The sequence below is a fragment of the Pinus tabuliformis genome, chromosome 6 (genome assembly GCF_031772625.1).
Source record: "Pinus tabuliformis cultivar Carrire ecotype Pingquan chromosome 6, CPIR1, whole genome shotgun sequence".
Classification (NCBI taxonomy): domain Eukaryota; kingdom Viridiplantae; phylum Streptophyta; class Pinopsida; order Pinales; family Pinaceae; genus Pinus; species Pinus tabuliformis.
Window position 1 is genome coordinate 420,289,745 of NC_142292.1, and position 15,218 is coordinate 420,304,962.

Consider the following 15,218-nt stretch of genomic DNA (forward strand, 5'->3'; position numbering starts at 1 on the left):
AAACAAAATATCCTAACTTACATTTTCTAATTAGTTAAAAGAGCATACATACTCTAACCCCTCTAGTTTTGAACTTGTGAGATTTTAAGAAGAAACACATGCTCTTAACTATTAGACCCACTCAAACTATATAAAAAAACAACAGTATAAAAATAATTATATATTTTTATATCAATACATGATCGAGTACCATTACATAAAAACAATTATATCAATACCATATGTATTTAAACTTATATATGTTTCATCGCCAAATCCCATTACATAAAAAGATTATATCAATACCATGACCCAGTACCATTATATACAAATAATTATATAATACCATGTGTACTTAAAAATTATACATATTTCATGACCGGGGACCATTACATAAAAATGATTATATCGATACCATGACCCAGTACCATTACATACAAATAGTTATATCAATTCCATGTGTACTTAAACTTATACATGTTTCATGACCAAGTACCATTACATAAAAATGATTATATCAATACCTAAGTAAACTTATGCATGTTTCATGACCCACTACCGTTATGGAGTTACACAAATATAGAATGGAAACTTTAATGGGTTTACGAAGATACAAGAGAGTTGGAGAGATTGTTTGTTACGGAGTAAGAGGAGAGGTATGAATTGAGATATTGGTACTAACAATGCCAGGAATAGAAACAGTAATCATCCTCCGCCTGTCTCCGCTTCTGTGAGCCTCGCACAGGTGGGGCAGGTAGATACCTGCTCAAATTATTTATAAATAAATCAATTATGGGCTCAGTACATATACACATCTAGTGGGTTTTCATATAGTGATGAATATGAATACAATATAGTGATGACGATTATGGTAAAAAGTTACCTTTCCCTGCAGCAAGATTGAAGTAGAGATCGATGATGTTGGGGCAGTTGTTGTAGCAGCGCGGAGAGCACAACTTCTCTGTAAACCCACCTTCCGCTAATGATTCTGCAGACATCCCCACTGTCATCCTCTCAACCCCACAAGCCTTCACGCATTCTTCTGTTTCTATCGATTCCTTCATGCTCTCTGCCATAACCTCCGATGCCTGCACACCATCCATTACCCAATCAATTCAGAGGAACAGAGTGAGTAGAAGATAGAAATGCATGCAGTACTTCACGTAGAATTTATAAATTCGAATGATGTAACCTCACCTGACATTCATACTGTACATCGCCATCCCTCAAGATGCAGGACTTGTGAAGCACACAACGTGCTCCAGAGGACGACACAGAAAACGCGCAAATCTCCGCGGGCAGCTTCTCACATACAATCCCTGCACCTGATGTTGAATGAATTCAATAGTAAGGTACTCTATAAATTAAAAGATTGTTCACTCCATTAACACTTACTGTGATCTGCTGATCAGAAAAGCGTTAACGAACGAAACCATTACAGAATCTCTACGAACAAGCCAACGTAAAATGAAATCAATTGTATATACCGTAAACAACTTGCAGACTTATAACTGAAATGAGGCCTGAGATCGTCAAAAGAAACCTCGCAACGGCCATTTCTGTATTGTTTTGGATCTCCGTGACCACTGATCTGTGTTCTCCGTTAGAGTGAGGATGTATGTATAAAAGGTGTGAACTAAGGTAATCTAACTTAATGATTAATGATTCTCCACTTCTCAATCCACGTTTAGATAAGGTAACCAATGGAGAGCAAACAACCAACCAAATGTTGACATTTTCAACAGACGATGCCTGGTGGAATCGCCCCCTGATTGGAATGGACCACATTGCTCAAACATAAAATTATTATCCGTCGAAATGAAAATAAATATTGAGTGGACATTGCTCAAACCAGCTCTTGCTCATGAAAGAGCCATTTTTATCTGGATTGTTGATTCGCTGAATATTTTACAATAAAATTGAGTGGACATTGCTCAAACCAATTTTTGTTCATGAAAAAGGCATTTTTATTTGGATTGTTGATTGGCTGAATATTTTACAATGAGATGGATATAGGTGTGGTCATTATATTATTTGATGACCCCATTATTATTTGACAATAAATCAATTCGATCAAGAACAAGATCAATTACCTAAATTTATTATCACTTTAAATAAAAATAAAAACTAAAACAAAAATAATAAAAACTTAAACAAAAATTTCCTTTCAATTCTGAAATTAAGATTTTTTATAAATTTTTTTTAGATTAAAGAGTTTTATGGATATTTTCTCTGGTGAAAAGAAGAACTGTTATAATTTTCCTTAATTATTAATGATAAAAAAGTAACGTTATCATTTTCATTACATGAATTTCCATTTTGTCTAAGTTGATGCTTACGCAACTCTGATCGTATTGGTATACTATACATCATTTACTATAAAGTACGAGTTTAACTTAATCCATATCCCAATCATTCGTACTTTTATATATGAAAAGTTTATATTTGATTTTTAAGTATATTTTTATTTTATAAATTTTGATTAAATTATGTATAAATTGAAATTGAAATTAAAATTTTAGTGTAGTAAAGTATATTTATTAGTTAAATAAAAACATTTATAAATAAAAAATTTAATTTAATTATAATTTTTATATTAATTTTTATTTTTCTGAAAATATTTATCAAAATAATTATTCATTATTAAAGAAAAACAACCACATAACAATATAATTTTTTCCTAATCTATAAATGATATGGGCTAAATATAACAACCACGTAACAACACATATCACGTGATCAATATTAACATTGAGCTTTTCAAAATTACAATTATAATAAGTTAAGTTGAATGTAAAAATATTAACATTGAGCCTTTCAAAATTTCAATTATATTAAGTTAAGTTGAATGTACAAAGAAAGCTTAAGCAAATTGTTAGATCATAGGTTTGGTTTGGTGGGTAAATATGAAATTGATGATAATTAGTAGGTTTTTTTTATATAAATTAGTATAGATTTATTTTAAATATTGATTTAATATGAGTCGAGAGGGATTTAATTTCTTCAAGTGTAAATTTTTTTTTATGAGACAACATTATTTAAATGTTTTCTATAGTTTTTTTTTTAATTTTTAGATTTCTTAAAAATTTTATTTTGGTCGATATGAGCAAAATTTCAACTTTGATGACATCATACTAGGTTGTAGAATGAGCCTCTCCGCTCGATAATATTTCATTATAATGTCCTCTCATATTTGAAACTTCCAATATAAACTATAATAAATACTTTGAATTTTTCAAATTATTACTCATATAAAAAAGGAAAATTTGATACTTAGTTGTTATAACATATTTTGTATTTTTATAAATGTATTAAATAATGCTACATTCAATAAAATTAGATATTGAGGATCATTTTGAAATGGTGGATTATTTTCTATTTATATAAATCATAAATAAATATGTCACAAATATAAATGAATTACCCAAATTTATTTAAAGAACAATAAAGGTTTATTTTAATGACAGATCTACCAAGTATTTAGAGTGCTCAAATGAGGTGCATGTTTTTTTAGAGTGGAATATATATATATATATATATACACGTTGATGCTTACCATGTGAAAATTTCATTATTTAAATTGTATTTTTGAATGACTAAATAGATGCAATGCTCTAAATATCTATAGCCACTTGGATTGTATAGATTACACAATTTTTACTGGATTTTAGACAAAATTGATTACAAATATACCTAAAAAGATATCAAAACATAAAAGAGTGAGAGTACTTGAAATGTTTGATATAGTGATGAAGGTATGATCATATAGCTATACGATGTTGTAAATTATTTTTTCATTTTAAGTTGTTTTAGCTTTTGAAAATAAAAGAAAATAGAAAAATAAATAAGGAAAAAAAAAAGTAGAAAGAAAAAGAAATTATGAAAATACAAAAAGAAAGAAAAATATATAAAAAATAAAGGAGAATAAAAGAAAATATATAAAAAATGAATAAAAATAAAATCCCCAAAGGAGGTGCACTAATTAAAATGTCGCCTTAATTTGTTTTGATTATGTTTAAGATTGATTAATTATCAATGGACTTTGTTTAAAGCTTAAAATAAGAATTGATGTGATGTTTTGTCCCTTTCGAATAAAGCATTGGCACCTTTTGGAAGGCTGAGATCATCCCCGCTCGAATCACCAATAGGGGAGGATGTCCCCCCCCACCCCCCGAGTTTTCAGGACTTAACGGGGGGGTCCAAAAAATGATTTATTAAAAACCATCGAAAGCTACTTGGAAACCCCACAACAATTCTGGAGGCCTCCCCCCTTTTACGACTTACCACCTTCCCCCCCCCGGAAACCACCCTCCACTACCTCTCGCACCCACCTACTCCTGCTCCATCCACAACACGACACCTGTCATCCTCCCAACCAACCATGCCACCCAACCATCCACATCACCCTATCATTGGCCATTAAAGTCTCCCTCGAACAGTGATATGGACGTTGGCCATTAAATTCTCCTACCAACGTATAATTCCATTAATGCCACACTCCAAAATGGTGATGTTTCTGTTAATCACCCCCCTTTCTCGCTTTAAAATCCTATGTCACCTTGCATTATTTCCTTTCGCCATTTGTTTGATCCATGTAGGTTAAGACCCGAAGGTTTCCAAGTCCACCAATGCTCTTTGCAGTAGCATTTCCTCTCCTATAACTGGTCAATTACAACCTAGTAATATTGTTTTCCTAAGCAACCATTATAGTCGAAGATGTCTTCTCATAAAGGAAAGGGAAAAATGGTTGTCAAGAGTCATGTTTTGCCTCCTGTTCATAATTTAGATGAATTCCATTTGGTCAACAAACAGTACAAATTAGCAAAAGCCTAGTGTGAGTTTGACTTGTATGAACTTCATAACTGGGAAAATAAAAAATATTTAGACAATAGTGATGAATTGAGTATCTGGGAGTCATTCTTGCCTCAGTTTATTTTTCCCCAAACTCATGTTTTCCAAGAATTCGTTACATGGTGTCATCTTAGGTATCTCCCTAGCCAACAAGCTGTAATAGCCCAAAATAATGAAATTTTATTCTCAATTACACCAAAAGCCATCTGCCGAGCTCTTCAGGTTAATCCCCAAGCTCCCTTACATCCATTTTCCACTGATTCACTCATGGAAATATAACAAAAACTTACTTTTTCTCAACGAGCCCATATCTTTAAGTCTTTTCTACCTGAGAATTATGAATTGCATAGCCATAATCCCCCATATTCTGCTTCTCTTTCCCTTAAATGTCAAGGAAGGTTATTTCTATGGTTACTTGCTTATTAAGTTATCCCACAGATCAATTTGTAGACAAAGTAGTGTTAGGATTTTTGTCAATATTTTCAATCAGTCAGGAGCAATTAGTTATTTTTAACTACAATCAATACTTATCAAGTGTTATTCATGATCAATTCTCGAAGTTTAAAGCTGAAGGTGCATTCAAACACCAGTCAGTCCTCATATATTTGATGTTGTTCTACCAAGCAAACAAGTTCAAATTTCAATTGTCGAAGATGGATGAACATGGAAGATCACTACCAGTTATTCAATGGACTTCCTTAGTTAGAAATAATTCAAAAGAATATCCATTTAGGAATTTTGTGGATCAGTTTTTGCATGTATCCTTGTGTCTTCTTAGCAGCGATATTATACCAAGGATTTCACCAGAAATCAAAAGAGTTTTACATATCACATAACAAGATAAGGTTGGAGACTAGTATCTTTACTAGAACTATATAGAAATTCGAATTTATGGATGTGACCTCCCTCCTTATAGGTTATCAGTTTTTGTACCAGTCAGAATTTTTGCCTTGGAGTATATCAAGCAAATGTTAAATATGGATGACCTGCATTTTGTGTTAAGAAAGAAGAAATCACAGTTTAAATTGAATGCACATATTGATCCTTACATTTTCAACACAAGAGAAACAATAAAGGAAGCATATGAATTACTAAAGAAAATGAATTTATACCCAAGTTTTACATGGTCTTATGATCCATTAGGGATAATTTCAAAACTGAGAGTTGAGCAGAAGAGCACACCATATGCACATACGCCTAGACCAGAAATAGAGCAGTATGCCAATCAGGAGGAGTGGATAGAGAATACACTGCAAGCGGCTGAAGCGAAAATTCTCAATCAAACATCTTTACAAAGTCATATTTCAAAGGACAAAGAAGTTAAGAGATCAAGGGAAAGTATGTCTCCTATAGATTCAAGGTCTCAAGCTGTAGACTTTCGTGTTTTCAATAGGAGAAAGAAATATCCAAAGACAAATACTAAGATTGATATTAATAGTGATACTCAGGTAATAAATATTCAAGAGGAATTGTCAGAAGAAAAGGGATCACAAGAGTAAGCCATAGTTGTTTTGACAGGTCTTCCCAACACTTCATTCCCATATGTTGAGGAGACAACAGAGTCACCTGTGTCTTCTACATCTCAAATTGCAACACAAAAAAACATTTTTTCAAGGTACAGGGAAATGAAGAATAAGAATGAAGCATTGAAGGCTACTACATATATAAAATTTTGGAAGTAAACTTCTACTACTCAGCATAGGTTATTGTTTTCACTTGATACAAAGAAGGGACAGTTCCAACTAGCATTCTTGGATCCTACAATTCCAGCCACTAAATATGCAGAAGACTACAAAGTCTCATTCTTTTCTTTTGATACCAAGAAGATTCATGTAATTGACCAGATTGATTTACACAAACAAGCCGGTGAAATGACCTACTCTACTTTAAAAACTTCATCCATGGAAGCCTTCAAGCTGCAGGCCTCTCTAAACAACATGCATTCACAACATAAGACACCTTGGCCAAAGACACCATAACCAAAACTCTTGAGGATTTGGTAATAAAGCTAGGATATGATCCTAGTGACATTAAAGCAGTTGAGGATATGATCAAAAATAAAAATGCATATATTCAAGCTCTAAGAAGGAAACTCAAGCTCCCAACTACAGAGCATCAACAAACCAGAGAAGTCACTCAGCTGGAGACAGAAAAGGAAAACAAATTCAGGTTGATAGTTGAATAGAATGTTCAAATTTAGAATATAGAGACAGGCATGGAGGAACTTCAGAAAGAAAAGGAAATGTTAGCAGCTACAGGTACACCAACACAACAGAAAACAAAAACAGCTTCAATAGAAAGGGCAGAAACATCCACTACAGATTCTTCTGAAAATTTAGTCAAAGCTTTGGGAGATTTGTCATTGACTAACCAAGAAAATGAGAGATTGTTAGCATCATTGAGAAAAATGGAGAATAAAATCAAGGTGGATAATGCATATTTAGTAGAAGTGCAGAAAAATTTCAAGTTGAATCAACAGATTGCAAAGTATGAGAATGAGTCTTTGACGACCCAGATGTTGGTATAGCCCAAGGAATGTATATGGCATAACATATATGAAAATATTACAGAGTTGTGGCCATCATTTCAGATTATTTTTTAGCCAGAGGAACTAGTACAAAATGTTAAAGCAACAGTTGAACAAACACAAGTTGAAATTGAACATAGACCAGTAGAAGCACACAGAATTATCAAGATGTTGAATTTTAAGACTAAGGATGAGCTTGAAGAACTCCAAATTCAAGACATAACAGACATAGTCATGCAAGTAAAGGGAGTTTTGAAAAAGAAGAACCTCATGATATAGCTAGAAAATAAATGCAAAGAGTTAAAACTGCAGGTGAAAAGATTTAATAGAAAGTTTAATTTAGTGTAGGAGAGATGACTTCTAGCTTTGAAAGCCTCTAATGGAAAATTGATTCCATTAGAGAACTATCAAGATCAGTTATGCAACATAGTTGTATATACTTCTAAATTCACTAAAGTTAGAGGAACAATAACTAGAGAAGCTTTCCTAGAAGGCCTACAATATTGATCCAAGATATTTTACTTACAAATGCATCGGAATTATTAGAGCTAATTAACAATGGAACTTAAAAGCACATAAACAATGTGGAAATAACCATAAGAACATGAAAACTATGACACAATGATTTGATTACAAAGTTCGTCCAATTTGGACTACGTCTCCGGGCTCTACTCAATGGTGGGGAGGCATTCATTCATTAAGTGGCATAGAAAGAGATAAAAGTACAAGCAACATTCTTTACAATCCTTTTACCTCAAGCTGGAACATGGACAAAGAATGGAGAGCCCAGGTTTAGAAACAGATAGAGCCATTTAACTCCTGGTGAAATATCGTGCAAAATCGCCTATCTAAATGCCCAATTTGGATAATCGGGCCTTCTCCAACTTCTCGGAACCTCCCTGCTACTCAAGGTGATGTCCTAGCCTGCTACCAAGGTCAGGGTCACCTGCACCATCAATTCTGATTTAATTGGGCCATTCTCCCCCCTTCTCTAACACAAAAGGGTCCTTTAAATAAGCATGGCAACAAATCCTCAACTCTTGGGCAGTTTTGAACAACAAACCAAGTTAAGTAGGTGGGATTGTCTTTATGACCAAGGATCTTGGGCCTGTATGATATATGGTAACCACCCTTACAAATATGGTAAAACCCCTTTCAAATATGGCACGTTTTAACTAGCAGTTGTTTACTATCGACGTTTCCCACGTCGGTAGACAGACCAACCCATGAATCAAACACCCTACAATAACCACGGACCCGACAGGAGTATTAATCATAATATATAACATCTTGGATCACAGAACACCATCGTAATCACAAAAGATGCTTAAACCGTCAGCGTATTGACCAACCCTGCGTTCTGCGATACATAGACCCACTGGGATTATAAATTACAATGTATAAGATATCACATCCATTCGTCCTATCACAAAATCACAATCAACGCTTACAATCGGGGCTACTTTGTAAACACCACACCTTTTTGCGATTATGACATGCGATAAATTGCATTGCAACTACACTTATGCTGGGGCCAATTCATAACCACACCGCCACCTCCGATATACGATATGGGATATCACAATCACAAATCGGCAATGTTGGGGGCTGATTGCTTAAGTTGTTTCTTCCTCTTGCGCTGATATGCAATTTGTGGGACCCAATGGAAGCCTACCACTTGGCACTTCCCCATTCACTAAGACCTTTTCCATGTCGTCTCCTCCTACCCTCTGGACAAGTCAAACTTGAACTTTGACTTGCTCTAAATTCTTCATCTAAACTCGAATTTGGGTGTCGTTCGCAATGATGGAATCAAGATGACGAGCACTTCAATCTGATGCTAAGTCTATCCATATTCTGCCACTTTGATTTTTGAGCCTTTTACCATGCCACTAGTACTTTTTGAAGATCCACTTGGATCAATCCTCCCCATTTACAGCTTTTCGACTGTCAAAAGCCTTCTTAGTCAATTGGCAAGAGAGGAAATTTCTCCCTCACCTTTTTCTTCATCCATCGAGCTTTACTCGAATGCATTCCTTTTGAAGCCCACACCCATGTGAAAACATTAACACATCTAGCACACACTCTTTGGTCAAGGATTACTTAATAAAAACGTACCTGAATTTGAACGAAGCATCATCCTCGCAGACGCTCATGGGGGCACCGTGGGAGGACATTATGTAGGTAGAGCAACCGCGCAGAAGATTCTTGCACAGGGTTGTGGTGGTCAACCCTTCATCAGAACTTAAAAGCATATTGTAAGGCATGTGATGTATGTCAAAGAATAGGCAGGCCATCATGGAGGGACGAGATGCCTTTGAATCCACAAATGATGTTGCAACCTTTCGAAAAATGGGCAATAGATTTTGTAGGACCCATCAAACCTCAAGGAAAGACAGGCGTGAGGTATGTTATCACTGCGACGAAGTATCTGACTCATTGGGCAGAAGCGTAGCTGGTGAAGGATTTCACGAGCGTGACTGCCGTGAAGTTTCTATTTGAAAATGTACTAACATGATTTGGATGTCCGAAAATCTTGATGAGCGATCGTGGTACACACTTCCTGAATGAGACGATCGGTGTACTAACGGAGGAATTTCAGGTGTACCATCAAAAGATCACGCCATATCACCCATAGCCTAACGGAACGGTAGAAGCATTCAACAAAGTATTGGAGACCAAACTGACCAAGGTATGGAATGCATAGCGAAGTGATTGGGATCTACGCATACCTGTAATATTATGGGTTTATCAGACGACATGCAAGAAGCTGATGGGACAGACACTTTTTAAGCTTGTTTATGGAGTGGAAGCCGTAATGCGTATGGAATACATCATGCCTAGTCTATGCATAGTAGTGCTCACAGGTATGATGGATCGCAGAGCCCTGGAGCAGAGGCTTGCGCAGTTGGATGAGCTCGAAGAAGAAAGATTTTTAGCTGGATTTCACCAGCATGTCCAAAAGTAGCGTGAAAAGGCTTGGCACGATCAACATATTAAGTTGCGCACCTTTAAGGTGAATGATTTGGTGCTGTTGTATGATAGTAAGTTTGAAAAAATCTCTGGAAAGTTCAAAATGCATTGGACCTTAGGGCCATATATTATTGAGGAGATTACCAACAGAGGCACGGTCCAGCTGGTTAAGTTAAATGGAGATCCCTTCCCAGGAAAAGTGAATGGCAGTCGTTTGAAGCCATATACAGGTGGCTCAACCATTTAACTAACCGATAGAAGTATAGTTTTAGCGCTCCAGGCAGCCAAAAGGAGGCGCGGGACTATAAACTACTCTACCTGGGAACTATGCGATGACAGGACTGCGGACAGTAGCAAAGTGTCACAAGGTCCGCGATAGTGCGAGGACAGCCACGGTGGTGCGCGGGTTTGCCCGAAAGTGACCGTTAAAGTCACTATTCACAATTTGATGGTTGGTTTCAGGCCAAATGGAGTGGGCGGTAGACATTTAAGGCGAACTTTATGGGCTAGATTCAAATTCAAAAGGCACTATAAATTACAAGTGGCTATCCAACGAACAACACTTGCCATTTTTAGAACTGAGCTGTTGCGCTATCAACTGTGTATTGACCTTTAGAACTTTGAGGCTTTGAGAGCAAGTTTAGTGTTTGAAACATTACCGAAGGAGATGCAGGACCTCCTGACTATAACGATGTCAGCACCCGAAGAAGCCATGGACACAAGAGTATTGGCTGTCGAGGAATCCGCGCAAGAAATTGCGGAAGTGGAAGCCCCGATAAAGCCAGAATAATCCCTGAGGTCCTGAAATCACCGCGCATGCCAAGACCTAAAAAGGATAAGCAAGTCATGATCTCGGTGCGCGTCTCGCCTAGAAATCCACTTAGGACCAAGCTCACACTGGAGGAAAAGGGGAAGGCCATTAATCTCAAGGCCAATGAGGAGGAAGAATTTGAAGAAATCTTGGTGGAGGAAGAGGATGTAGAGATGGAAGTTGAAACCTAGGGTGCGCACCCTATCACACAGTTACCTACATATGTTCCTTCGCGAAAGGGTAAAGCCAAGGTTCCAAAGGATATAGATGAGAGCAAGAGCTCTCTACAAACCCCGTTGCTCCGCGATGATATTATTTTTGAAGGAGCGCACTTAGGACAGGTTCCCCTGCTGAAATTTGAGGATTGGGACCTCGCAGACCACGAGAAGTTCCCGCATTTAGCGACTGCTAAGATAATGCGCCAGAAGATAGATGTGCCGACTGGAATGATTGAATTAGATCCGTGCAAATGGCTTAGAGGTTTCTAGAAAGCAAGGTTGCTAAACCTTCTCTGGGTGCTGCATTACCACCACGCCTGAGTAACTGTTTTTTTCATCAAGCCGCTACTCTGATTGGTACATGATGGGTGCTTATGGCTGGAGGAGCCCATCCCCATCACAGACCATCTAATTCACTGGATTACACGGCTCCCTTTCTCAGGGGAGGACCCAACAAACATTTCAGAGGGAAAAGGTGGTGAGTTGGCCCTCGCAGAGGCAATGATAAACAAATTTAAGTTGGAGAAGAAGAAGTGGGGGTATGCCATCTCCAGCATCAACAACCCTGCATTCAAGGTCATGAAATAGATATTGGCATGGAAGGTGATGCGAAAGTGTCGTGCGGATGAGGTGCTCGTGCCAATGGTTGCACTAGCGGTGCAATGCGTAGAAGGGGTCCAGTTCAACTGGGCAAACTATCTATGTGGTGAGTTCCTTGCGAACTGTCGTGAGGCACAGGAGCAGGGAAAAATGTTTCATTACACATGGCTCATGTTTTCGATCGTACTGGTGGCATGGGAGCTGCCCGAAGATAGTCTGTTCCCTTCAGCGACACCGGACCTTCCAGAGGCAGCAAAGTACGCTTTGCTATGGGTGACTAGGGACGCACAGAGGATAAGGGAGAGAAAGATATTTTGGGTACTAATGGAAATGAACATCCGGATGGGGATCAATCGCAAGCCACGGTTATCGCCCACAGTCTACAACAGTTTGCAGATATTTGCAAAGTTCAAATCTGATTTCCACCATGTCTTCATCAGGGCACGGAAGGACCCTACGAAGACGTGGCATGATATACTGTACTTGGCGACTGATGATGTGATATTCATAGTCTTTGAGTCTTGGCCACTGGAGTGGCGCGCTCCAGCTGACTCCATGGTGGAAGCAGAGAAGTACACCGCACAGTGGAAGAAGGAAGAGACAAAACTTCAAATGACATAGCTGGTAGAAAAGCGTAGGAAAGAAGAAGCAACAGCTAAGGACCAAGCAATGCGTAATGCTGCAACGTTGGCGGTGCAGCGAAAAACAGTAGACGAGGAGCGCGAAGGACATAAGTCACCTTCACTTGAACCAGAGATAGACACAGAAAAAGGTGGTGCGAACCCACAGACAACGTCCACCCAACTCAAGTGTCTGCGACCACGAGAGCAGGTAGGGTCGTGAAAGAAAAAAAAGGCCTTGAAGACATCTTTCAACCTATCACCCTCACTGAAGGGGACTTGCATAATATCGACGAAACAATGAGGGATGTCACCACGGAGGCCCTCCAGTAGTTTGAGGAACAACACCAATTGGTATTGGGGGCTCTCCGGACACAAATACAGGAGTTACAGGTGCGCACTCCACAGGCTAGCACAGTGTCCACCAACCTCGCAGTTGGCACTTCAGCTGCTGAGGAAATGTTGCGCGCCAGGGTGACCAACACAATAGTGCTACTAGATGGAGCACTCATTACAGAAAAGGAGGTCAATAGGCTTATGGTCAGCAGTTAGAAAGGGGTCAGATTAAACATGGTTACGCTCCCTCGGGAGATGCTCTATCTCTTGCAGGATGGAGTCACTTGAGAACTTCGGGCTAGGGAGAGTCGCACTCTACAGTTACTTAGCGAGTAGTGCATCAACATTGAGCAGTTGAGCCTGCAGTGCAATGAGGTAGTGGACCAAAACAACCAGATAATGCAAGTTGTGGAGGAAGCCTACCAAATGGTCCCGGAGTTGGCCATTCAAGTAGAGGAACTGGTGGAGGCGCGTGTCCAAAAGTTAGCCACAGGGGTGCATGATGCAAGAACAAAAATGGCCAAGGTTCAGCTAGAGCTTAACCTTCAGATAACAGAACTATAGTTGAAGGCTCAGCCTTCAACTCCACCGGAGGTCAGAGAAAAGCATACCACCGCGGTCACAATAACAATCGCAGTGGTTGACAGTGCAATGACAGACTACATGAAGTTGTTTGAACAGTCGTTCAAGTTCCTAACCACCCTGCAGGAGGACCCGAACATGGAGCGCCTAGAGACAGAGGTGTGTGAGTTGCAACAAAAATACGATGAGGTAAAAGGGACCGCGCAGACAGTTTCCCTTACACAGAGGTTTGCAAGTATGTAGTAGGCAAAGGCACTTAAGGAACAGGTGGATGCCGCTTGGCACAAAGAGGAAGTCTTGAAAGCGTGCCTACAGTGATGGATCGACGAGGCATATACAATTACAACCTCCATTGAAGTAAATCTCGCGCAACTGCAAGCAACTCAAGAGAGGATTCAGGGCAGTAGTTCAAAAGCAGTGGTCACCTAACAACGCATGGAGGAAGTCCAGCAAGCAGCCGCTTAGTGCGTTGCCGAACTTGTAGCAATCTAAACAGAGCTGGGAGGTCTTCACGCTAAGATCTCCGCACCTGCAGAGTGACTCGAGGGTGAGCCACAATGTTTGTGTTGGGGGCCTATCAGGCGCAGGATCCCCCAATGACAGTATTGGGGCTAAGAGCCCAGATTTTGGTCCAATGTTGTAACTCCAATGTAAAGACTCCGCATTTTTTGGGCGCGGAGTGCATAGTTGTTAGAGAGTCATAGGGTTGTTCGCCCTTAATTTTGATAATGTAATGTTGGCTATAGAAGATCTACGCATGGTCCGCAGACAATGGGATTGTATAAATAGAGCAAAGCTCTAAGTAGTTTGATAGCATAAGACATAGATTGAATAATGGAGAGGTATTTGAGATAGCTCTGAAGTATAAGCATAATTTTTGGGTCGTAGCGTAGGTAGAGGCTCTGCAGCTAAGTGCACAGAGGCCTAGTAGTCTGCAGCTGAGTGCGTAGGGTGAGTCGAGTCTGTAACCATCAGGGAGTATTAATAAAGAGGAGTTTTCTATCATTTCTACGTATTTATTTCCTGTTTATGCATCTGTTATATTGGGTATGAATTTCACTTCTAATGCTTATATGATGTGCGAATGTGTATAACTATATTGGTTAACTGAACGCAAGATAGAGTATCTGTTTACTCGAAGAAAATTAAGATCTGTCAATAAGATAAGTAAGATACTTAGCATAGTTTGGGAATTAGTGCAGTTCGCTGCCCCAGCAGCACGAAAGGACTTTAGCCCCTGGTTAGGGCTGCACGAAGATCGATTGTAACACTTCACGAAGGTACTGAAGGGTGGAACAGAGCATGAAGAAACCTACGCGAAAGCAGGTACAATTGGAATAAATCGACATCACATACATCTCAAGGGTGCAGAAACCTGGTTCCAGCATCCCCCCTTACTGCTTCAGGTGAGACTTCAGTCTGCGCTCCACGGGCTGATGCCACAAGGGCCAGTAGAGTAGGGATTTGTTTGGCTAACTAACGTTGAACCTGGGTCAGGCCCCCATAAGCCAACATTACATAACTCATGTTTATTTCTTAGTAGAATCTTAGTGAGCATATCAGCAGGGTTCCTATCTGTATGGATCTTTCCCAAGGATAATTGTCCTTCCTCCAATACATGTTGGATCCAATGGTACCTTAATTCAATGTGCTTGGTTTTTGAGTGAAATGTTAGGTATTCACCAAGTCAATGGAACTTTAACTATCACAATATAGTGCAT

The 15,218-nt window shown here is 38.7% G+C and overlaps 1 protein-coding gene across 1 annotated transcript; it reads right to left on the reverse strand.

Annotated features, from left to right (window-relative positions):
* Positions 1–343: 343 nt before the first annotated feature.
* On the reverse strand, positions 344–1,620 carry LOC149259097 (uncharacterized). The gene is made up of 4 exons (XM_089417363.1): positions 1,467–1,620; positions 1,177–1,304; positions 863–1,067; positions 344–741 (listed from the first exon to the last, which is right to left on the reverse strand). Exons 1-4 carry the CDS (start codon positions 1,534–1,536, stop codon positions 617–619), a joined length of 528 nt encoding a protein of 175 aa, XP_089273489.1. The 5' UTR covers positions 1,537–1,620; the 3' UTR covers positions 344–616.
* Positions 1,621–15,218: the final 13,598 nt, after the last annotated feature.